At 50.3% G+C, this 23,919-nt stretch overlaps 7 protein-coding genes across 7 annotated transcripts; 3 read left to right on the forward strand and 4 right to left on the reverse strand.

Moving 5' to 3' along the window:
- Window positions 1-58: 58 nt before the first annotated feature.
- On the forward strand, window positions 59-769 carry EJ05DRAFT_484315 (uncharacterized protein; the record flags this gene model as incomplete). The annotated part of the gene is made up of 5 exons (XM_033745327.1): window positions 59-62; window positions 118-151; window positions 207-327; window positions 380-704; window positions 756-769. The coding sequence occupies 5 exons, from the start codon at window positions 59-61 to the stop codon at window positions 767-769; spliced, it is 498 nt and encodes a 165-aa protein (XP_033603057.1).
- A 650-nt stretch (window positions 770-1,419) lies between these two features.
- EJ05DRAFT_474465 (uncharacterized protein) lies at window positions 1,420-1,896 on the reverse strand. Its single transcript, XM_033743607.1, has one exon. It carries the CDS (start codon window positions 1,820-1,822, stop codon window positions 1,547-1,549), a length of 276 nt encoding a protein of 91 aa, XP_033603058.1. The 5' UTR covers window positions 1,823-1,896; the 3' UTR covers window positions 1,420-1,546.
- A 1,135-nt stretch (window positions 1,897-3,031) lies between these two features.
- Window positions 3,032-8,416, forward strand: EJ05DRAFT_290645 (uncharacterized protein). The gene is made up of 3 exons (XM_033740524.1): window positions 3,032-4,960; window positions 5,012-7,613; window positions 7,667-8,416. Exons 1-3 carry the CDS (start codon window positions 3,300-3,302, stop codon window positions 8,312-8,314), a joined length of 4,911 nt encoding a protein of 1,636 aa, XP_033603059.1. The 5' UTR covers window positions 3,032-3,299; the 3' UTR covers window positions 8,315-8,416.
- A 1,514-nt stretch (window positions 8,417-9,930) lies between these two features.
- Window positions 9,931-10,641, reverse strand: EJ05DRAFT_484317 (uncharacterized protein; the record flags this gene model as incomplete). The annotated part of the gene is made up of 1 exon (XM_033745328.1): window positions 9,931-10,641. One exon carries the CDS (start codon window positions 10,639-10,641, stop codon window positions 9,931-9,933), a length of 711 nt encoding a protein of 236 aa, XP_033603060.1.
- A 730-nt stretch (window positions 10,642-11,371) lies between these two features.
- On the forward strand, window positions 11,372-13,522 carry EJ05DRAFT_290641 (MFS multidrug transporter). The gene has a single exon (XM_033740523.1). The coding sequence runs from the start codon at window positions 11,565-11,567 to the stop codon at window positions 13,251-13,253; it is 1,689 nt and encodes a 562-aa protein (XP_033603061.1). The 5' UTR covers window positions 11,372-11,564; the 3' UTR covers window positions 13,254-13,522.
- Window positions 13,523-16,087: 2,565 nt separating this feature from the next.
- EJ05DRAFT_290738 (uncharacterized protein) lies at window positions 16,088-17,354 on the reverse strand. The gene has a single exon (XM_033740526.1). The coding sequence runs from the start codon at window positions 17,068-17,070 to the stop codon at window positions 16,138-16,140; it is 933 nt and encodes a 310-aa protein (XP_033603062.1). The 5' UTR covers window positions 17,071-17,354; the 3' UTR covers window positions 16,088-16,137.
- Window positions 17,355-17,638: 284 nt separating this feature from the next.
- On the reverse strand, window positions 17,639-20,432 carry EJ05DRAFT_484320 (phospholipase D/nuclease; the record flags this gene model as incomplete). The annotated part of the gene is made up of 5 exons (XM_033745329.1): window positions 17,639-18,684; window positions 18,733-18,993; window positions 19,044-19,671; window positions 19,730-19,987; window positions 20,037-20,432. 5 exons carry the CDS (start codon window positions 20,430-20,432, stop codon window positions 17,639-17,641), a joined length of 2,589 nt encoding a protein of 862 aa, XP_033603063.1.
- Window positions 20,433-23,919: the final 3,487 nt, after the last annotated feature.

Consider the following 23,919-nt stretch of genomic DNA (forward strand, 5'->3'; position numbering starts at 1 on the left):
CAATATTTTTGCTTCAACACAACATATCAATTGTGGTTGACTACCTTACGTATTGACCATGCGTAAGTATCGCCCTTTTGATATCCTTGGTCAAGGCTGACGCAACCTCCAACATAGCTCCCAAGATCGATCCCAATGAGATCAAGGTCATGTAAGAGACAGCAGCGTTCAAATTCTACGATGTTTGTCTGCTAACTCTCCTCCAGTCATCTCCGTGCCACCGGTGGTGAAGTCGGTGCCTCGTCGGCGCTAGCTCCCAAGATCGGTCCCCTCGGTCTTTCCCCAAAGAAAGTCGGAGAAGATATCGCGAAAGCAACTGGTGACTGGGTACGCAAATACAAACCCAGTATATGAAGATCATGCACTGACGACTACATAGAAAGGTCTTCGTGTTACCGTCAAGCTTACGATCCAAAATCGTCAAGCTCAGGTTTCCGTTGTTCCATCCGCTTCATCACTCGTAATCAAAGCCCTGAAGGAGCCCCCTCGTGATCGCAAGAAGGAGAAGAACATCAAGCACACCAAATCTATATCTCTGGATGAGATCATTGAGATTGCGCGGAAGATGCGATTCAAGTCAATGGCCAAGGACCTGAAGGGAACTGTAAAGGAGATTCTCGGTACAGCATTCTCAACGGGATGCCGTGTTGATGGCCGCTCACCAAAGGATGTCAGTGACGACATCGAGGCTGGTGAGATTGAGAGTAAGCATGAATGTTCCAAGTTTGCAAGCGCACACTCTAACACACATCCAGTTCCCGAAGAATAGATTATGTAAAATGATGAATGCCCATGATGGACTTGACCAACTCATCGCCATAATATGACTGATGATCACTTGAACCATGAAGAAATCGATTTACGAGACCGAATATCTGTTCATGCAGTAGGCGGCAAGTAGGATGATGTGAATCAAAACCCGTTGCCAACACTCTGGCCCTTACCCTCGCTCGATGGTATAGGCCTATTTTGGCGCAACGGAGAGCAAGCCTTCACAGGCAGACCAGCTACTCACCGAAGCGTTATATCCTCCTTGGAAATGAGCGCAACGGTCCTTTCTTTTCGGTCTACATTCCAAAGTGCCCTCTGATGATGTAACGTAAAGTTGATAGATGCTCGATAGACCTGAATACTCGATTTAAGTAACTGCTCTGTGTTCTTTGTGGTCACGGTCACGGCTGTTTTGACCACATGCCTTGCGACGCGGTCTGCACTTGAGGGACGACCAAGGTTTCGAACTTGGCAAGTGATGGAGAGATCTCTGATGCATGCATACTTAGTGCGTCGTTGGCAGGCGCCACAGCTGCAGGCGCGATCCTAGCACGACGAGGATAAGTGATGCACGCCCGGACTTTGACACCTCGCATGTAATCAGACATGTACATGTACATTTGAAGACTACTATCTATGTAATTACATGAGGCACTTTTTTGAGCGAAGAGAGCAGCGGCCACGCCTCAACAGCAACCGAACCAACGGAAGCACATGAATGTGCAGACGCAGTTCTCATCAACAGCAAATGCATGAAGGATCTTCTTGCGCAGCCTTAAATGGTGCCGTCGGGCGGGAACAGAGGCGCCGGGCTTACACCAAGCTGGAAAACGAACAGGGATTCAGTGAGCGGGCAGCCACATGCACCCATTTCGTGGCCTGTCACAGTCCATTTCTTGTGGCCCTGTTGTTGTGTCTGGCCTGGAGAACTGGCTCGGCTGGGGCTGAAGGGCGGACGGAGGTTGAAACGATGCAAGTGGTGAGGCAAAGAGGCTGCGTGCCAATGACAGACAATAAAATGCCAAACAAGCCCGGTTCCAGCTCGCATCATGATCGTGATCCAAACGACCGTGTGAGTCCAGCGGTATGTCTGTGCTTTGCTTTGCGTATGCGCAAGGAAAAGGGAGGGCAAGGCAAGGCAAGGCAAGGCAAGTCAAGGCAGGGCAGTAATTAACCTTGAAGTCTCTACACGGCCTTGCTACAGCATCATGAATGATGTGCACTAATTAGTTGGCACTTTGGACCAATTCTTTCCTCTTCCGGTCTGGTACAAGCGCGTATACTGGTATTCATCCATGCCTCCTTGCTTTGCTTTTATTGTCGCCTGTCTTCGGTGTGATCCCGCATCCATTACATTCTCCAAACGTATATATGTATGTATCTGTTGTATGCTTAATTAGCGATGCGACAGAACAAGCAAAAGCAGCAGATCTTTCCCACCCGCATACGCACCTGGCCGTCATCCTATCCACATCTTTTTCGCGAGGTGGTTTGTTAGTTCTCCCCCCTCCCCTGCCTAACTAATCCTTGGCCCAGTGGAGTGGACCAAGCAATCATCATCCTTAGCTCTTGCGGGCCCCCGTTCTCAGGCCCGCCGCTACGCAGACGACATCGTTTTCAGCCCATATTACTCGTGAGTCGTGCTATAATACGTATTTCATCAATAGTCCTTACAAACGATCGTCACTCTAACTCTCACTTCTCCACCTACATAGACCTGCTTCCACCGTGGAACCCTGTCTGCCCATTCGCACATCTTCTCCGCTACCGTGCAGCCAGCCGCGAAGTCGAACACCCGCACCCTTGTGACTGACGCCTGCAGGTTCAGACTGCCTCTCTTCTCGCTGCGCCCCGGTCACCTACGTACAACTTCAGTTTATGCCGCTCTTCGCGTTGGCAGGCCGATCGTTCTGATCCTTTTGTCGTTCCAGTACCGTTTGGTGTATTCCCGATGCCCTTGTGCGGCAACCATCGTCTTGTCAGCTCCGTAAACCTTCCGTAAGGAACTCTTCGAACTGTTCCGTCTAGTGTAGTCCCGCGTCTCTACGCCTCAGCTCATCCGCGTCCCCACGCCGAGAAACGCGCAACTCGCTGGACTATCGACTTCATACGCCATACAATCTCGATCACCTCTGGCCAGATTGCTCGAGCGTGTTTGTACCGCCGCTTACAGCCTCGCTCGGGCCTATCCTTATTCCTCAGACCTTTCCTTCGCGCTGTACCTGAATTCGATTCGCCGCATCTTCGCATCGCGCAGCTCTGAAAGGTCCATAAAGTGTCGTGTTTGATTCTCCCGGAGCTCTTTGCTATTCCTAGCAGGCTCTGGGACGCTTGGGCTGTAGAAAATATTCAGGATCCTTCGGAAATGTCATGCGCAGGCAAAAGGAGAAGACTTCGTCAAGGCATAGGCATCCGCCAGTCTCGGTGAAGGTGGTGCTTCGTAAAACACCAAAAAACGCTGAAACGACGGCGGGCACTCGGTGCTCTGGTGCCAAAGTTTCTAAAGAGAGGGACTAGGTCATCTCACCATGACTATGATTAGGCCGTATCCACGCCAACCTCAGTTCAATCAGCACCCGTATCCAACAGACCTACATTGTAACTCCCTCCCTCCTTCCCCTCTACAATCGACGCATCAAGATACCACGAGAGACGAGCAGTTCAGCCGGCGCTGGCAACGCTTACCCCAACAATACGCCCACCCATTACAGAGGACAAACTCGTACCCTCAGCCAGGAGGGGGAAATGACGCAAGGCATTCAGAAGTAGTACCTTCTGAGCACCTACTCAGACGCAAAACACCGAATGGGATCATCTCCGCTGCATATGATGGAACATCTGTTGAACAGATGGGTAGACCACACGCCATGAAGCATATTTTACTTCCCGTAACTTCGCATGATGGACGAAATAGCGGTCCCGCTTACAATAACTACACCCTCCATAAAGATCTGCCCGTAAAGGGCCATGGATCCACCCATTTGGACGAGTCTTCGCAATCGAATCACATAATTCAGACGAGGCCGAACACTTGGAATGCTGACATGACGCTCGCGCCGCATTTCACGAACAACAACTGGAACCGGATGCAGCTCAATCTCCCACAAATTGACTCCATGCTGAACCAAATGCCATCGCAACATGCCCAGATGCGGTACCAGCCATTGTATGGAGCTTTCCAGCCGTCTGTACAAAGTCCAGTAGGGCCTACTGCGTCGGGCGAACAGCTTCCTTATGGGCCATATTGGCCGAATGGCACGTTTATACCCTATCGGCCAGCAGCAATTCGCGATCCTCGCTTCTACTCTAATGCTACGCCACCCTGGACGGGTTATCCCAGTCACGGAGCACCACAGCAGAATGTTCATTTCAACCAACGTGTACAACATCACAATTCTGACAACTATCTCTCTCAGTCCGTGAACCTGGATCGGAACGTCTATCCTGGAGATCCCGCTTCGTCTTTCCATTTCAATACTGGGAATAGCCAGAATCATTTAGCATACCCGAACAACTTCCTCCCACCACAGCCCCAACAGTCGTCCCAAACATTTCATTTGCTGTCTCCGGGAAGCGCTCAAGATCAGTTCCAATACTCAGACTCCGGGCATTCAATACCACATGCGCGTAACTTTCCAGCCCAGGACGTATTGGCAGAATTTGGACCTCATTCAAGCAATGCAGACATGCGCGAGAAGGTCTTCACTTGGGCGCACTCTATCTACATCGATCTCCTGAAGTATCTACAGCAGACGAAACGGCATGCCTCGCATCAACGCACAAATAATCATAACTCGGCTCGTTCAAATTGGCATCCTAAACCACCGCGGCAGCCAGACGCCAATTTTGCCTCACTGCCAGTGACAAGGAAATCGCTCGATGGAAAAACTTCACAAAATTATATGGAGCGACATCGTGATGCGCAGATACAGGCCAAGTTGTCCGATAAATACCGCACCCTCCGCAGAAGTTCTGGGGCTACGGTTGCGCGAGCATCTCCGCCTAATTGGATTGATACATCGACGCCTCAGAAGGCGGCCTCAGCGATGGAGATCTTGAGCCGGGTATGTAACGAGAGTTCATGGCAATGGATAGATGGGATGCTACTAGTCGGATGCTTGGCGTATGCTTTATCCAACTATGAAAAGGCCACAGAATGGTACAGGTGTATATTGGAGCTAGACTCAAAGTAAGCTCAAACTACGTTTTTCTTCGAATGTGGATTGACTCGGATTTGCAGCAATGTCGAAGCAATGTCGAACCTCGCTGCGACGCTATTGGCTCTGGGCCGAAAACAAGAGGCCGAGGATCACTGGCTCAAAGCTATCAGATTACGACCAAGTTACTTCGAAGCGGTAGAGCATCTCATCGGACTGTTCTGCGGTGATCACCGTACAAACGAAGCCGTCAAATGTATCGAAAGTATTGAAAGAGCCCTTCGATACGCCCGAGCCGGAGATGCTCTCAAAGCAGCTGACGATGAAAGCAACGATGCTAGCTCACTGAGTGCCGCTTCAGAGGAGTCAGACCAACCAGTCTTTGATTACGATTTTGACAACGACCAAGGTCTCAGAGATGCTCAGAATTTGCCTGGCTCTGAGCTGCCTGGGTTTGGTTCCAGTGGATATGCAATAGCAGGTCGCGACAATGGGCGCATGTTGGCTCTTGTCCACGCCAAGGGCAATATGTTGTATGCCCTCGGAGACAACGTTGGCGCCGCTAAAGCGTTCGACAATGCTGTTATGATTGGAGCAGGGCGCAAGATTCAGGGGATTACAGGCCTAATCGTACGTATTTTGGACGTTGTGGGTAAAGGAGGCGTCGATGCCTCCTACCATGTGGGATCATCCACAGAGCCTATACTTCTTCCTCCTGACAAGGCCCTCGATACTGCAAGATTATGCTTCCCGTCGCAGGGTGACCTGCCTGGACTTAAACATGTCCCTGCGGAAGGTTTGGCGAGGAAGGCAGCAATATCGACAACCAGTAACTCATTACTATCTCTCGCTAAAATCTTCCAGGATGGCATGGCTGCTAATTCCTCCAAAGCGACGGCGTATCAGGCAAATTATGGGGTTCGAGAAATACTTGCATTGTATTACTTGTCTTTGTCTCTCCAACCTAGTCCCTCAACTGCGAACAACGTCGGAATTCTCCTCGCAAGCGTTCAGCAAACAGTGGCCCATAGACAACCCTCCAAGGCATGGCAGCAGAACATGCCTGAAATACCTGGCATAACGCCTGGATCAGGTATTGCTCTTGCACTGATGTATTACAATTACGGCCTTAAGCTCGATTCGAAACATGCACATCTATACACCAATTTGGGCAGTCTACTCAAGGACATAGGCCAGCTGGGTGCTGCTATACAGATGTATGAAATGGCTGTAGCTCACGATGGCACCTTTGATATCGCTCTTGCTAATCTTGCAAACGCTGTCAAGGACCAAGGCAGAATTGCTGATGCAATTACCTACTACAAGCGAGCTGTTCATTCAAGTCCGGACTTTGCTGAGGCAGTATGCGGGCTAGCGAATGCATTAAACTCAGTTTGCGGTTGGACTGGAAGAGGGGGGATAGCTGCGGCAAATGGAGCACGAGATAGATGGCACGTGAATGATAAAGGCATGCTGCTTGATGCCACTCAGCCAGGCGCTGTGAGTACTGGCTGGATCAAAAGAGTTGTAGATCTCGTCGAGAAACAGCTCGGTGAGGGAGAAAGCTGGGGAACGAATGTTATCGACGCACCATTCACCGAGGAAATAGTCGCACAATTGGCATATGACGGCACAGGGGCCTCTGATCTCAAGGACGCCGGTGCCATCCTTCGTGCGACATTGAAGTCATGGTGTCGACAAAAGTGGGAAGGGGCTCGGGTTGTCCGCTTAGTTGAACGCGCCATCAGAAGACTTGGCTGGAGGTGGTATCACGATATCCAGAATGAACGAGAGCAGCAGGGACCAAGTGCTTATAAACGGCCTCGCCTCCCTAGCGCCCTCACAATTCCTGCCGCGCCGACAGTTCTACCCTTCCATACATTCACTTGTCCTATGTCTGCGAAGCAGATTCGCCTGATATCTCAACGAAATGGCCTCCGTATCTCAACATCGACACTCAAGGCGCCGTGGCTCCCCTCAACAGTATATCCACCGCCCTCACCCCCTCATCCTTACATTAAAGTTGGCTACGTATCGTCAGACTTCAACAATCATCCTCTTGCACATCTAATGCAATCTGTGTTTGGCTTACATGATCGAAAGAAGGTGAAAGCATATTGTTATGCTACCACAGCAAGTGACAATTCGGTGCACAGGCATCAAATTGAAAAGGAAGCCCCAGTATTCCATGACGCCCATGATTGGACTGCTGAGAAGCTCGTAAAGCAGATCATATCTGATGGCATACATATCCTGGTTAACTTGAATGGCTATACCCGAGGTGCGCGTAATGAGGTGTTTGCTGCCCGCCCAGCGCCGGTACATATGTCTTTCATGGGATTTGCCGGAACCTTGGGAGCAGAATGGTGTGACTACCTACTCGCCGACGAGATGGCGGTACCCCTTGATACATTAAGACCATGGCGTCGCAATGTCACAATCCAGGATCAACTGGTGGATGAAAATAGTGGAGGTGACGAGGATGATTGGGTTTACGGCGAGAATATAGTCTTTTGTCGGGACACGTTCTTCTGCTGTGATCACCGCCAAAGTGCTCCGGACGCAAAAGAGCCACAGCTGAGTTGGGAAGATGAGCAGGTCCGGCGATGGACCATGCGCAAAGAAATCTTCCCACACCTCCCAGATGATACTATCATTCTGGGAAACTTCAATCAGCTGTACAAAGTATGTCTCGCGTCTATACTAAGGCTCTTCGTACTGCTAACCTTCCTGTCCAGATCGAGCCTACTACCTTCCGCACCTGGCTCCGCATCCTTGCGGCTCTTCCAAGAGCCATCCTATGGCTTCTTCGGTTTCCAGATCTTGGCGAGACTCATCTTCGCGCCACAGCGACTGCATGGGCTGGCCCAGAAGTCGCAGCCCGAATTCAGTTTACTGATGTGGCGCCAAAACATCAGCATATCTCGCGCGCTCGCGTCTGTGACCTCTTCCTCGATACACCAGAATGTAATGCGCACACAACAGCTGCAGATGTGCTTTGGAGCGGCACTCCCTTGATAACATTTCCGCGGTACAAGTACAAGATGTGCTCGCGTATGGCAGCAAGCATCCTCAAAGGTGCGCTTCCAAAGAATGATGATGGCAAGCGGGCGGCAAAGGATTTGATCATGTCAAGTGAGGAAGAATACGAGGAGAAAGCCAAAGAGCTTATTAGCCAGTGCCATTACGAGGGACACAGGCTGCGAGGCAGGCTTTCCGACCTCCGCAAAACTTTGTACGAGGCACGGTGGTCCAGTGCGTTGTTTGACACTAAGCGGTGGGTCCGCGACCTTGAGCAAGCTTATGAGATTGTATGGAAGAAGTGGGAGAGAGGCGAAGGGGGCGATGTTTGGCTCGACGAGAAGAGGGTGCAAGAATTAGCATGAGGGCACTATGGCGCTTGGCAGATCTGGAGACTACGTGCATCGAGCAAGGCGCAAAATCTATTTGGAACCCTTTAGTACCTATCACATTGGCGATTTAGCGGGATACTTTGGCATATGGGGAGCGAAGAGAAGAAGATTTAACAGGACCATAGATGGGGGACAAGACTTGTTACATGGCGTACGACTTCCGGGCACGAACTTTTCATGGTATATGTAAGATGGCCGCCTTCGCAGGCTTCTACTTGGGTACAATCAATATCAGGTATTTCCATATATATTCGACATCTAAAGCTGGCGAGCCAACCAGGAAATGATCAATTCCTTTGTCTTCTTCCTGATCTTCTCCCCCTTACTTCATAGATCTCATCTCTCCTTACATACGTGCCCTCCGCGACATAAAGCCTGATGTTGCGATCGACACGTCACCCGCCTATCGTTTATTGCTTCACGTATCTGGCTGGTCGGGTCTCAACAAACGATCTGTTGGTCGAGATCTTTCAGCCGCCTAGCCATAGTGGCGATAGTAGTGCTCGGACTGGGAGTCGCTATGCCGTTGGCGAGGCGCTCGATGGGTGATGGAGGAGCGGAGAGGTACCGAGTGAGCGTCGGAGATGTCTTGGAGACATTCTTGAGACTTTCCGCTGGTTAGACAGGGGTAAGAGATTTGGGAAAACGCGTGTGATGATGATGATGATGATGATGATGATAGTAAAGATGATACTACTAACGTCGAGGTCTTGATGGGTTCAGTCATGAGTGCAGGCGCGGGAGTGGATGATATTGACTGGATTCTGTGACGCTGGAGTAGGACGTGTCTGCTCTTTATTATTCCGAGGGCTTCGTGTGGTCTTGGCCGGTTGGAGATTCAAAAGTATAATAGTCGGTCTTCATGAAGTTGCCAGACACGTCTTCAGCCCCCTGAAAGCTGTTGGCAGCGTATATCGTAAGGGAAACGATAAGATATATATATCAGTCGGCGAAACTCCAAGATATGCGAGGGCATCCCATGACCAGAGCCAACTTTGACCGGTCGCAAGAGTTTGATCTGTACCATGTCGTGGAATTGGACTTCAATGATACGACTCCTATCCTGATTGGACCCTGGAGGATTTGACACGGTCAATATCCCTGAGTGCGTAGACCTGCTGTCTGGACAATGCAGTGCATAGCAGCACAGGTGTGAAAGATTGCAAAGATCATAAGGCCTGCTTGCCGGCAAGATCAACATGTCCTATATGGTAAATCTTTCGTCCAAAGCATGTTTTCTGTTCGCGCCGTTCATGCAGCGGCACGTGAAACATGGCATGGTCGTACATTTCGCAATCAGATGGGCGGTGTAGACGCCTGCCGCCCAAAGATCAGCTGTAACCATTGCCATATCCATAGCTGGGTAACGTCAAGGCTCATGTCTCGGCAGGTACAGATCATGTTGTAACGTCCCGTTGAGGGTAAGCGGGTGAGGTTGTGGCTAACTCGGACACACGTGCGATGGGATGACGAGCGACTGTGGTGTTGAATCATGCAAGGCATCGGTCATAGGGATGGTGGCGAGCGTTTCGCTTGAATAGACTCTATCTCATATATTGCTCTATGGTTAAGTCTCTAGTCGTACCGAGCTAGTCATCGCGTTTTGTGTAGGGAGCATACTCGTCGTACAAAGTCTTGAAAGCTGGATCGAAGTTGACCAAACGATCAAAAGCAGCTTTATCTTTGGGTCTAGTGAAAGAATGCAACATTGCGACCAAGGGCAAGTCGGCATGTGATCTAGTGGTCCCTTCGAAGAATGGGCCTTCCTTCTCTTTCAGAAGCGAAGCCAACGCCGTTAACGCAGGTCGAGCACTCTCCCATACAGCTTCAGGATCCTCGACCTCTGTCGTCAATTTACCTCCGTACTTGGCTTTCACGTACTCGACGCTTCCGGGAGAGATGAGTTCTCCAAATACGAGGGGCGCAAGGACTGGGAATAGGGGCCCGAACGTGGCGCTAGTCGCTGCTTGCACTTTGGCCAGGCGGTCGGTATCGATCTCGAGGGCTGGATACTTTGGTGTGGAGTACTCAGACTCCAGATAAGTGGCAATTGCAACGGAGTCCATGATTGTCTTTCCGTCGGGAGTGGTTATTGTTGGCACCGTAAACGCGGTGCCTGAGGCGTTTGGCTGCACGCCCTTTGCCTTTAAGGTTGGCTCGATGTCCTGGAACTCCAGCCATTTGGTTTCGTAGTCGATGCCCTTGTAGTTCAGAGCGATGCGGGTCTTCAAGGTGTTCAGAGACCAGCTTCTGTTGGGTTTTGGTGAGGCAAGATCGTAGAGGACAAACTGAGAAGCCATCTTGGACAGGCGAAGAATACAATGATGAGCTTGAGATTGAGATGAGAGACCATCCTAAATATATGATCAGGCAGTGCCAAGGCCGATCCTTTTCGTCCGGAGCCTTCGATTTTGTGACTACATCTGCACTTTGTGAAGTGGCGGTTTCATGTAGACCAACGGGGCCTAAGCTGGTCTAACTTGCAGAAATGCGCTGTCCTATACCTCGTGGTCTCTGAATATATCTCGTCAGCAGTGGAAGCTGACGATCACAGCTATGGAAGGGGTTCAGATCAAGTAACAATCGATGGATGGTAGATACCGCAACAGCATGTCGATGACCTGCAGAAAAAAGTGATACAAATGTGCCTTGTGGGAGAGGAATAGTAATAGGTGTTGAGGGATAGCCATCTTCAAAGGACCGATAGCCCGAGACAGGTTGTACACTTACCGGATGCGGTAAGACGAGGATCCCACAGATGCTCTATCTATGGACCTCTTTATGGGCTTGTATCCATCCACCATAGTACTGATAGATGTTAGAGATTCGCTCATGTGGGTGTTTATCATCAAATCCATGTATCCGTACTCGCAGCCCTATGTATATGCATAGTCTTCGTGTATGGGTACATCACAGCCTACTAGAGAACGGTCAATCAGGCATCAGCATCCACGCTTAGCTACTTTGAGTCGTAATCCTTGGTGCTCTCGGTAAGTTGTTGCCAACGCCGCTTCCGCTATCGGCTGCTCCGTGCCGGATGCGACGTCATCATCATAATACAGACCCGTGATAGCCGTTGTGGTCAGGGTGCCGCGGCGTGGTAGGTGGAGATCGTCGGGGCAATGACAACGGGACAGCTGTGCATTTTATATATCCCAGCGTTGGTCGGTCACGTCCCCATGCTGCTTAACTTTCACTACCTGAATATACTATAACCCCGACGATGGCAGCTGCCACTTCTCACGACGATGAGGAACCCAAGGAAGAATTACCACAGCTCCTTACATCTGCTTCAATATCATCTCACACATCTAGCATAAGAACGACTGCACGAACCTATTCCGGCTACGATATACATGAGGGGCCAGATGAAGGAACAATCAGCAAGCGCCGCACGAACAGCCTGAGTCGGCGGGAGACGTTGCAAAGAGCGGACACGACACTATCCAGGATACGTTCAAGAAAGCCAATTTCACCTTTCAATCACCCTCTCTCTCATCAGAAGACTACCGAAAATGTTGTTGTTACCTTCGACGGAGACGACGATCCATATAGACCTATGAATTGGCCTTTCAAGAAGAAGGTGATTACCACAGCGCTGTATGGCTTTACAACGATGGGCGCAACGTGGGCAAGCAGTGTGTATTCGCCAGCTATAACACAGATCTCGGACGAGTTCGATGTCGGTATCGAAGTGTCGACGTTGGGGCTATCGTTGCTACTTTTCGGATTCGGCCTTGGGCCATTGCTTTGGGCACCGCTATCAGAAGTATACGGGAGAAAAGCTGCAGTCTTGGTGCCTTATTTCATCGCGGCAGTCTTCTCCTTCGGCACCGCCACCGCGAAAGATATTCAGACCGTTCTCATTACCAGGTTCTTCGCTGGGTTCTTTGGTTCGGCACCGGTCACTAACACCGGAGGCGTGCTCGGGGATATCTATCCGCCAGAGAGCAGAGGTATCGCTATTGTGTTCTACGCCATGGCAGTTGTTGGCGGGCCAACGCTGGGACCAATCGTAGGCGGTGCGATTGTCCAAAGTTATCTGAGATGGCGCTGGACAGAGTACATCACCGGCATTATGATGATGTTCATCTTGGTTCTGGATATCATCTTTCTCGACGAAAGTTACGCTCCCGTGCTCCTTGTTTATAAAGCTCGACGTCTCCGCCACGATACATTGAATTGGTCGCTGCACGCAAAGCATGAAGAATGGGATGTGAGTGTTTCGGAATTGGCACAAAAGTATCTCGTCCGGCCATTCCAGCTACTTACAACTCCAATATGCTTCCTCGTAGCTCTGTATGCTTCGTTCGTGTATGGAATCCTTTATGCTAATCTGGGGGCTTTTCCTTACGTCTTTGAAGAGCTACGCGGCTGGAATCAGGTCGTCGGCGCGCTTCCATTCCTGGCGCTCCTGGTTGGGATTCTGTTTGGGGCTGTGGCGAATATATTGAATCAGAAGTACTACATCAAAAAGTTTATCGCCAATGGACGACGAGCCGTACCCGAAGCTCGACTGCCTCCCATGATGATGGGGTCCGTTGTCTTTGCGGCCGGACTGTTTATCTTCGCATGGACTGCGGATCCGAAATTTCATTGGATTGCTCCGGTCATTGGTGCGACGCTCGTCGGCATCGGATTCTTCACCATCTTTCAAGCTGCGCTGAACTATCTCATCGACACCTTCCAGCAGTACGCCGCAAGTGCGGTAGCTGCCAACACGTTCTTGAGGAGCGTTCTTGCTGGAGCCTTTCCATTATTCATCACGCCCATGCTGCACAACATAGGGGCAGGGTGGGGCATTAGTGTATTTGCATTCTTTGCCGTCGCGTTGATTCCGATTCCATATCTGTTTTTCGTATTCGGAAAGAGTATAAGAGCGCGAGGAACCTTTTCGAGGGCATCGTTGTAACGTCTAGCTACGGTTGCTTGTCTATAAGCGGTGAATTTTTAATTATCATGTGCCCCCATTCCAAACAAGCCAGTATACTCCCAAGGCTTGACCCCTTAGGAAAGCCTGCCTCAGGCACGTTCTACCCTGTTCGCTGTCTCTGCATGATCCCCCCTCAAATCTCAAACAGTCCCGGGCCGGCCCTTCATTGCATGCCGCCGCTGAAACCGCATCCATGCTGACACACTGGTCATTCTAATTCCAAGATTCTATATATAGTCCTTTTTTGCTTTTCCGGCTCCCACAACAACCAAGTCCCCTCAGAGCTGCAAGCACCCCCGGACCCCTATCCTCAACCAGGGTTGTAGTCTTGCTAGGGTGTCGACTAGGGTGGCTACCGGGGCGAGCGAGACATCGGACCGGGCCCACCTACCCCTGGACATTTCTACGATGAGGCGTGCGGGGGGCCCTGCTGCATCAGCTGATACGAACGCAATGTATGTGTGTGTGTGTGTGTGGGTGTGGGTGGAGCATGAGCGATGAGCAGGGGGGAGGTTAGCTAGCTTGCTGGCTGGGGGTTAGAACCGGGGGTGGCCTGACCTTCGACGGCATGGCGAAACCAAGCTTTAGGGCTCGACACGAGCGCACTCTGTGTTGGGGTTTGGATCTGAGGCTCGTGTGATATTTCAATTACCCGATTGAGCAATTGTGCACAGACAGACGTGAGTGTGGTTTTTTTTGGGGGGAGGTGGGGGAGAGTGGCGTGTGAAAGCCGGTTTGTTTTGCAATTGCCTATCCGGGGAATTGTCTCTGGGGTTTTTGGTGTTTGCCTGCGGCGAGGTTGACGGCGAGGATCGTATTGTTCACATCGTGGTGGGGTTGGGTATGGGATTGCTGAGTGTTGGCTGAGCATGCTCTGGACGACATCCTGCGTGGAGGTCTGGTGGTAGTACGCCATATATGGGACGGTTTCTAGACGCCGCATGAACGCCAGGTCGGCCAAGGTCTCTTTTCAACCATAGCGAGGCAATAATGGTAGTCCGGGAGGGGTTATGTAGCGCATTCTATCGGAATATAGATCTCGAGATAATAATAGACTCGATACTTCACATTCCTTATACAAAAATACTTGATGGCCAAATATGGTTAAACGTTGACTCGAGTAGTTTCAGGGCTAGCAATTGATTGAAATTGTTCTGAAGACTATCCACTCTTGTGGATATTCTAGATGCTAAGACTCTGCGTACTACATAAGTCAATAGTCCAGTATATAAAGGAGGAACTGTTCAACATCTCCCTCCTCCGTATCTTGAATCACTTCAACCTACAAACAGGTCACCTACTCTAATGCGGATAATGACGCGGGCACTTTAGTTGGATAGCATGTCCATTAGATACATGAAGTAAACCGAAACAATGGTCTATATGATAGACGAAGGGTGTTGTTGTTGTCATGACGATATCCTCCGCTCAATACCCAACTTGAAGTGCTTCGTCCTGCGTCCACCTAAGCACATCGCTGAGCGCTAGACTTCATTAAAGAGCCTATTTATGTTTCTCATCTTATCCATACCTTACTCCACACTCCTAAGCAAAGGAGGAAGCCATGAACAAACATACAAACCCACACCGACCGAGTAGTCAAATTCGACCATCTCGACTCTCGCATAGTGTTGTATATTACTATAAGTAGGCTAAACACTATATCAAAATGTAAAAAATTCAGGTTATGGTATAGTAGTATAGTAGTATATAGTATAGTAGTATATAGTATAGTAGTATATAGTATAGTAGTATGTAGTATAGTAGTATGTAGTAAATCATATACAAAATTACATCTTATCTTAGAGAAGCCTAACAGTCTAAACATACTAGTCTATAGATGAATATGACCGCAACTAAGTGACGAATAAGATATAAGAGAATATAAGAGAATATAAGAGATAACATAATAACGCAAGAAAGAGGAAATAAGGTTCGAATTAGACCTAAGACTACCATTAGAAGCTAGATAAAGACATTCCTACCATTCTTGTTCTGATCATCGTTATCCAACTCGCAGCCTTCTAGTAAATAGTAGTATGAACAGAACTACCTGATTCTCGAAATCGAATATCGCGGCATATTACACGACACCCTCCTCTCCCCCGTAGCACAGTAGCTAGAAGTCAAGATCGGGTATGCGTTCAGGCCAGGTCTGACTACATGACCGCATACGAGCACATAAATACATGGACAAACATGCCTCTTTGTGAGTCTTCTTAGATAAGATCAGTCATAAACGCTCTTTAGACGCCGAGTAGGCTTTAGGAGGTAGTTTGGAGTGGGCACCAGGTAGTGGTGTATATATCAGCCTCAACTTGACCGCAAAGGCACACGCAGTGATTGCACTCCGAGCTGAAATACAGGGTGCATAGGTCGTATGATACGCGATGCGACAGGGCGATGTCAATGGGAGCGATTACGACCACTGTAGGACCATCATACGGTACACAGGCAGCTATTGGCTAGTCTGCAGTCATCATACCGGATTGAGTGTTTCCTATAGACTCGAAATTGCGGAGAAGAAGTGGGGAGATTCAACGTCCATTTCTGGCGGATTTATGTATGGCTAACTGTGAGGTGTGGGTATGTATAGGCCTGTCTCTGTTCCAATTTTTTTCTTCTTCACCTTCCCGCCCTATATTACCAAGTCGAAGGGGGCTGATCCGCTCAAACACATTACTTCCTTGCTTTCCCTGGTTCCTTCACGTCAAGTACGTACTCCATGCCAAGGAAGATGTGCAGGGGTATATGATCCAGTGAGAGACCTGCTGACTCCATATGCGAATGCAAATGCCGACCTAACTAATATAACCAATATGATATCCAAAGACTGGCGCCGTGCGTACTGCTCTTTACAACATTACTCCTTCGGGACTGGCGAGTTACTACTGCCACTGCCCTGGCTCCCGCTCATGCGAAAAACCTTCTTCACGCTCTCGACACCCTTCCGCACGTGTGGATGTGCATTCAGAAAGGGCTCGTCGCTTCTCATTCTTCCGAGGCCGCCCAGCATCTGGCCTATACTGCTTTTCCGCCGGCCCGCGAGAGGGTCCGGTGGCGCCGGGCGGGGCGGCCATTCGCCGTGCTCCTTCCAGCCTTGCACGAGTGCCTTGGTCATGTCGGAGAGGTTTATGGGCACCGAGGGTGTCCTCGCGCTCAGCACGACTTTGTTATAGATATCTGGGTATACCTTCTCGCCTATGGAGATGCGGATGGCGTTCTGGGCAAGCAGGCGTGGCGCCACCGGGACAAGGATTTCCTGTGCGTGCGGATCTGAACATGTAGAGTGGGAATCGGCAAAGTAGTGCGAGGTGACTTCGGTGCCGGAGTCTGCGGGTGACTTTGAGCTCTCGGCCTGCGACGCTTTCCTCTCACCGCCATTGACGCGTGATTGCAGCTTTTTTGCCTTGGAGATGCGTGATCTCGCTGCTGCTGCGCCCGTCCATTGGTCTCGCCGCGCTTCAAAAACTGCCAGGCCCTCGTTCCAGCTCATCTCCTCCTCCAGGTCCTTTCGCCGCTTCCGCATCTTCTCTTCCTTGTTTGCCGCGACGACGAGCCCTACGCTGTCTGGGGAGTCGAATTTATATGCTTCGCCCGAACTCTTCTTCTGTAGGCTTGTCTCGGATTCAGACTCTGAAGGTGTGCCGTAGAAACGCTCGCGGAATTCCGATACGCCCTTGAGCTCGTCGTCGGAGCGCTTCGGCCTCGGTGGGTTCGGCCATACCCAGTCGTTCCGGACGTTGTCCTGATAGAAACGACGAGCCTGCCGGGCAGCGCTCTGGTTTGTGTCCATTGGGAAACGGCTGAGGAACGACTGTGAAAGAAATCGTATAGTATGGCCAGCGAAGTGAGCGAGTGGAGAGTGAAGAGTGGTGGGCGTGCACAATTGCAGCGTGTAGACGGCGTGCTTGGAAGCTGGTAGTGGTGACGGTGCACGGGCTAAAGTGTGGGGGGAGTATGGGCCAAGGTTCAAGGGAGGTCCGGAAGCCGGTGGTCTAGCCTTGTCTTGCAAAGACTGAGGCTGGGCCCTAGCTCCAACGCCGGTGAAGCTGTCGCGTGTCGCGTTCGTGCGGTGAATGTTGATGCCAGAGCATTATTTAGAGGTGGCAGAAGGGTGGTGTGAGAAAGTGTGTATATTAGTAATGCAGTTAAAACCTGAGCAAAAGTGTAACTAGCGGTCGTCGTCTTTCGGGCCTACGAGACGGTCACAACCCCATAATAAGCAATAATAAGCCACGATATAATTATGATGGTTCGAGGGCCGGATGATCCAGCAAGGCGTCTCAGGCAACAAGGCAGCTAGGCAGCCAGGCAGGTAATGGGCTGACACCAGATCAATTATCTTGCCGCCCGTCTAAAGTCTACGTATAGATACTCTCCGTAATATTGTTGACCTGCAAGCCCTTTTCCGCCATCTCTGCATTCTCCAGGAATGTCAGAGGCATCCACACCAGGTGGCCTCGGATCTTGTCCAGCTCGGTCCTGATCTGCTCGACGCTCTTGTCCTTGCCGAAGATATGGCCTTGTTTCTGCGCACCGGGAGGCAGGAACTTGGCATAGTCATCAAAGGACTTGATGGCGTCGTCCGGATCTGCGTGGAACAAGTCTCGGAACACTTCTGTATTTGTCGTGGCTTGACTAGTCCACATGTTCCACACATCGTCTGAGAGAGGGTCGGCGACAAAGTCCCAGTCTTCACCCTCCTCATAGCGGTTGGGTGAGTGCGTAGGTGGCTCGGCGTTTGGGTCGTCTTTGGCGTCAAGGGGAAGGTTGGGAAGCAGTCCAAGGTGCTCCATCCATAGTGTCCGGCGAAGTGTTGCAGCGTGGTGACCAGCCTGATACGACCGACCGTCCATTTTTGACTCCAAAACCTTCGTGTCGGTCATGACAATCGACAGTTCGGAGTCGTGGTAGCCGAGCTGTGACCGATCGTTGATGTTTGAGCTCCCGCAAACAGCAATCTTGTCATCGACGATGAGAAGCTTCGCGTGGATGTAGAGCTCCTCTTGCACGTAGTTGTCGATTTCTTGCTGAGAAGACTGCTCACTCCATCCCAGCTCGCTGACCTTCTTCTCTCCCTTAAGCGCACTCTTTGCGATACTGTCTTTGGACTCTGGTCCTTCCGCCTCCCCGCTAATACCGGCATGTTCACGCGCTGCTTCAAAGCGGCGTTTCTTATCGATCGTAGCCTCTTTAGCCGCATCGTTTGCATCGTCCGAGTCATAGCCGCCCTCACTTTCGCTCGATGAGTCTCCCGCTGCGCCTGAAACTCCAGTGCCCATGATCTCCTGCGCCTCGGCGCGCTGGACGTCTTGATACTTGACCCCGGACTTCTCCTCTTGTACCTTCATAGCTGGGGTAAAGTTCAGGCGATCATAGGAGCGGAGATTGAATACATAGACGTGTTCTGTAGTCATCAGTATTGATCTTTACGCTACCATATAGTAGCACTCACGAGTGGGATCAACGCCCTGCGCCTTGATTTGTTCCATGATACTGTTTTTGCCGCGATTGATAGACTTGTATTGATAGTCCATGATCGCGCGTGTTCCCATTGCAGCGTCATCTCTGAGGTCGCCAGCAAAACCAGGAATGGCAGGAATGACGATTATCACTCTAAACTTCCTGTTCTCCTTACCAGCACGTACACAAGCATCGACAATAGCCTTGCCAATTTGGTTGTGAATCGGAGTCTGATCCTCACCAGTCGCGGTGACTATTCATGTATCAATACCGTTCAGGGGACTTTTCTCGGAATCGACTCACTGAAGAATTGGTTCTCAATGTAAACATAGTGCTGTGCGTTACGAATGACTTCGCAGTAAGCATTCTGAATGCTGTGCTCGGGTGGGTCAAGACCGCTACTCCAGTCGGCACTACTCCGTACAATCTGAGCGTGGACAGTGCCCTGATCACTGCCAATGTTCTTGCTACTCAGTGGTGTCAGAGGGTGCTTGACGTATTCACCGACAGGGTATTTTGGTCGCTGAACCCCGACCAGATCCTCATCGTCACCCTGACGGCCTTCAAGCTCGAGCCAGTCGAATGGCTCGTCTCGCTTGTATTTGTCGCGCTTGCAAAAGTTCCAGCGTAGAACAAAATGCTCCGCAATGTCGTAAACACACGGCCCAACAAGTGCCATTGCAACGTCATGCCATGGCATACGTCCATACTCGGCCTTTGATAGTTCGTTCGTCTTCCAGTCCTCTACGGTCTGGAAATCCATGATGCGATTGTTGTTGAAATCTTGTCCTGGAAAGATTTCGTTCTGCACGCCGGCCGGGTGCACATCCGAAAGTGGATGGTCCTTTGAGTCCCATCTTCCGAAGCAAAGGTCAAGGCCACCAATGAACGCCAAATTATAGTCAATCACTATGAACTTCTCATGATGTGCCTAAGGTGCTGTCAGCTTCGCGAGTCACGGTTCGTCAGAGGAGAAATTCATGGCATACCCAGTAGAAAGTCATGTCTCCGGCATTCTCGAAGACGTTATGATCCGGATGGCGCATGATCTTGATATTACCATACCCTGGCGTGCCCTCTGGACATAATGCTCGTAGTGCGTGCTTCGTGTGCGCGCTGTTGCAAGTCAATGCTTGCTGCACCTCCTTGTACACGATCACGTAGATTTTGACGCCAGCCTCTGCTTTTCGCTTCAGCACCTGATCAAGCCTCCATTCTTGGTTAAAGTATGGCGGCCTCCGTAGAAACTGTTTCTGTCAGGTGGAGGGCCGACCAGATCCACGGAATTGAACTCACCAGCTCTGGGGAGAGCCACCAATCTGCGATATAAATAGTCTCTTTTGCCTCTTCTAGTGCGGTCGACACTGCCCAGTAGTAGTCGCGACCGTCCACGTACCACTTGACATTGTTACCGTCACGTTCGGGCGCAAAACTCCCAAAGCGATGCTCTGCTGCTATCCTTTTCCTCTTCTCGTCCGTGATCTTCTCATGCTCCTCGTCATGGCGATGGTTGGAGTTGATGAGGTTGGCAAACTTGCCGATCTTGTGCTTCAAGTGCGTAGCCTCCTCCTTGAAGCCGCCGATGTGCGTATCCTTGAGCTTCTCTCGCAGGTCTGAGAAGGGATGCTTCAGCGTGTCCTTGATCTTCTCTGATTTCGAGCCCGGGCCTGCAATATCGGTCTTACTCGTCATGTTTGATGCGGTGCTGAAGGTGATATACGTGAAAGTCTACAGGCAGCACGTCGACCGAGATGTTGTCCAATCACTGCAACCAACGAACGACAATGAACGACGCAAAAAGCAGTATACACGTGAATGCAGGCGAGTGAAGAGACTGTCGTCGGCAGGCGTGTCCTTGTTTCTCACACATGTACTAGGCCCTGTAGGGTGGGACCTGGATGTACGTCATGCCGGCTGGCGGGGCACCACTGCCTTGGCAGCTGTCGGAAACGTCTCCCGGGTGCTTGACGCTGATCCTCAATGGTCCAAGCCACAGCTTCGTTCATGTGGCACAGTGGCTGAGAGTGTACAATTGCTGTATCAAGCTCGGGCAGCCTGTCAGTCGAAACACGAACTCTGGCTGACAGCACATAAAAGAACATGCGAAGAGATCCCACTCGCAAACAAGTCTTCGTCAGAGCTCCACAACTCGTATTTATTCAATGCATAACCATCTTGAAGTAGGCCATGAATGATCTGTATGTTGCATTGGATACCAGAACGCTCACAGGATCTTGTACCATTGGATCCTATGAACATGTGCCCTTCGACCGCCGCAATAGTTGATCATAGGTATAGCACATAGTGTACATGATTACATTTACCACCGAGCCTGAAAACATATCTCAAAGTCTCAATCCAAGCACAATCCATATTGTTCTAGGACGCAAGAACGCCCATTCAGGCTGTTGATCATGGAGACCGGTCGGATTTCTGTTCATGGTCAATGAACGGTGCCACGCCAGCTCTATCCCTAAGACATATCGTCCGTCTGGAACCCGTGCTATGACCGCGCATTATCACCGAGAAGCAGGTACTGCTCAATGTGATGAGCCCTAGCCAATGCTCAGTTGATTCTTTCCGTTCGACCTAGTAGTGTTCGAATACATGAAACAACAGTACTGTTTCGAAAGAGGCCATGGAAGCGGACAGAGATGATGCGAAAGACAAGACACGAGAGCAGAATGCTCATGAAACGCAGAGACAGGCGGAGACAGGAAGCTAGTGTACCCAAATCCTAAAGCCGATCTGTACATCATCACATAATAGACTTGAACCTCCTCTCAAAACAATAGAGAGACTAGGATATGAGCGATTGAACATGATGAAATTAGCAAAATGGAACCGTTGGGGGAACTTGATTGCATGTTTAATTGGTAGGTAAATTGCTTCTTTACTTGTTTGCTGGTATATGAACAGTGAGATTTGAGGGTTTTGAGATTCCTTGACGGGGCATGTGAGTAGTATGTGAATTGAGTAACTTCCTGATGGTATACATGACCGTATAATAATACTGTAACAAAGTGACCAAGTAATACCCAACACATCACGCGAAACCGCAGATATCCAAAAACAGTAAAGATACAAAAGATCTGCCACTGGAAGGCAAAAGACAACGCCGTACTAGGCTCTATATATATCGCGAAACACATCCAGCCCTACTGAAACAGATCCCTAGCACATCGTATCGATCCCACAGAAAAGCATTCCACGGCCCCCGTCCGCGTCTCACGCCTATCTACAAATGAAACAAGCCACGCACCGCAAAAACATGCATTCACACAGGGCCACGACGTCGTCTCGCCGCCAGCCATACACTAACAATCCTAGATACGCAGATAACGATCACCAAACGACACTCAATCAACGACAGCAAACGGCAATCCTCACATTCCGATAAAGTCCCTTTTCCCGCCCCTCGTGGACAAGGACCAGTAGTATCCCTGCCCAGCCAATTCAGCGCGGGACGTTTTTGGTTTCCGTTTTATGCAAAAAACAAAAAAAACGACACTGTTTAGATACGAGCGGGCGAATGGGCGAGTGGACGGATGGGCGAACGCAGGGCGGCACACATATACTTACTTACTTACTTACACACGTACACACACATACGCACGCACGGGATCCAAGAGCGGCACCGGCCCGCCAATGGGAGTTTTGGATCTGACAGCTTGTCAGATTGCCTGTCTGGCTGTCGGTCATCAGGAGTGGCAAAGGGGCGTCGTCGAAGGGGTGCCAGAGGGGTGTGAGCATGAGAGTGTGGCACTTTCAGCTCGACAGGCTCTGCGGCGTCTGTCTGTCTGGCTGTCTGGTCTTGTCTTGTCTTGTCTATCTGTCTCATTACACACACACACATACGCATACATACATACATACATACATACATACACATCACCGGCGTCAACACCACCAATCCAGCAGTCCAGCCAGCCAGCCAGCCAGTAGAAGCAGAAGCAGAAGCAGAAGCAGAAGCAGAAGCAGAAGCAGAAGCAGAAGCAGAAGCAGAAGCAGCAACAACACATGCCGTAACACCCACCTCACCCACCACTATCATCCCCCATCACTCAAACACGGATAACTTATTCCTCGTCCACCATACCATACCATACCACACCACACCACACCATACTATCCAGGCAAAGATGATACCCTTTCCTTCCCCTGTCCTATATAACACACAATCACAAACACCCATCCACACCCCCCGCGCCCCTCTCCTACGCCATCTCTCCCCACCCCCCTGCGACTTGCGGGACAGGAAGACAGGGACAGGGGGTTCACGCAGGCGCAGGCGAAGCGTTGCTCAGAGGAGGCGAACGAAGGCTGTCTTGGCTGCGAGTGAGTGAGTGAGTGAGTGAATGATGGATTGTGGACGGCCAGTGTCAGGGCCAGTAGAGAGTAGGTACAAGGGGTGAGGAGAGGGACCATCCTCCCCCCTCCGTCTCACTCTCACTCTCACGCTCAAACAGTAGGCAGTTGTGCTTCACATTTGATACATGGCCAGACAGGCAGGGGGGGAGTCACGACATGGCTGGACGACAGAACACAACAGTCAACAGGACAGTAATGCTCGGCCGAATACGCAGTTGAATGGATATATCCTCTGTTGTGTCGCGGGGACGCAAGGGGTAGTAGGTATTACGGCGAGAAATTCTGCGGAGACAAGATGGCAGAGAGCGGGAAAAGAGTAGAGAATATGCGAAACCAGGGGAAGTATGTACAATATATCAGTGAAAGAAGGATATGCGAATCAGGGACCGGGCGTGTAATGTTAGTTTATGTGTGAAACGCAAGTAAGTACGAAAGAAAGAAAGAAAGAGAGAAAAAGAGAAGAGAAGGAGACGAAAAGAAAACCATCCACCCGGTGGCGGCAGAGGCGTCAGAAAGGGACCTCAGTTGACAGAACTCGAGGGTTACTCAAGCGTCCAGCTGTATTATGTATACTATACGAGGCGGCTATTATACGTAATATCTAAGCCGTCTTACTAAGTAATATAGAATAAGCTTAAAGCACGTGTATATCCGTAGCCTATAAGGTTTAAATTAGTCAAAAACACGTGTAATTAGTGTTGTGTGTTGTTTTGAAGCCTGTGAGGTCAAAATCAGTCAAAATCAGTCAAAAACACGTGTAATCAGTGTTGTTTTGAAGCCTGCAAGGTCAAAATCAGTCAAAATCAGT

This window comes from Pseudovirgaria hyperparasitica (genome assembly GCF_010093815.1).
Source record: "Pseudovirgaria hyperparasitica strain CBS 121739 unplaced genomic scaffold EJ05scaffold_4, whole genome shotgun sequence".
NCBI lineage: Eukaryota > Fungi > Ascomycota > Dothideomycetes > Acrospermales > Acrospermaceae > Pseudovirgaria > Pseudovirgaria hyperparasitica.

Bases quoted from the DNA above. Each gene is read 5' to 3' on its own strand.
- EJ05DRAFT_290645 (XM_033740524.1), top strand. From the start codon at position 3,300: ATGACTATGATTAGGCCGTATCCACGCCAACCTCAGTTCAATCAGCAC. The intron at 4,961-5,011 runs GTAAGCTCAAAC...TCGGATTTGCAG, and splicing joins ATATTGGAGCTAGACTCAAA to CAATGTCGAAGCAATGTCGA. The intron at 7,614-7,666 runs GTATGTCTCGCG...CTTCCTGTCCAG, and splicing joins ACTTCAATCAGCTGTACAAA to ATCGAGCCTACTACCTTCCG.
- EJ05DRAFT_290738 (XM_033740526.1), bottom strand. From the start codon at position 17,070: ATGGACACAAACCAGAGCGCTGCCCGGCAGGCTCGTCGTTTCTATCAG.
- EJ05DRAFT_474465 (XM_033743607.1), bottom strand. From the start codon at position 1,822: ATGATGCGAGCTGGAACCGGGCTTGTTTGGCATTTTATTGTCTGTCAT.
- EJ05DRAFT_290641 (XM_033740523.1), top strand. From the start codon at position 11,565: ATGGCAGCTGCCACTTCTCACGACGATGAGGAACCCAAGGAAGAATTA.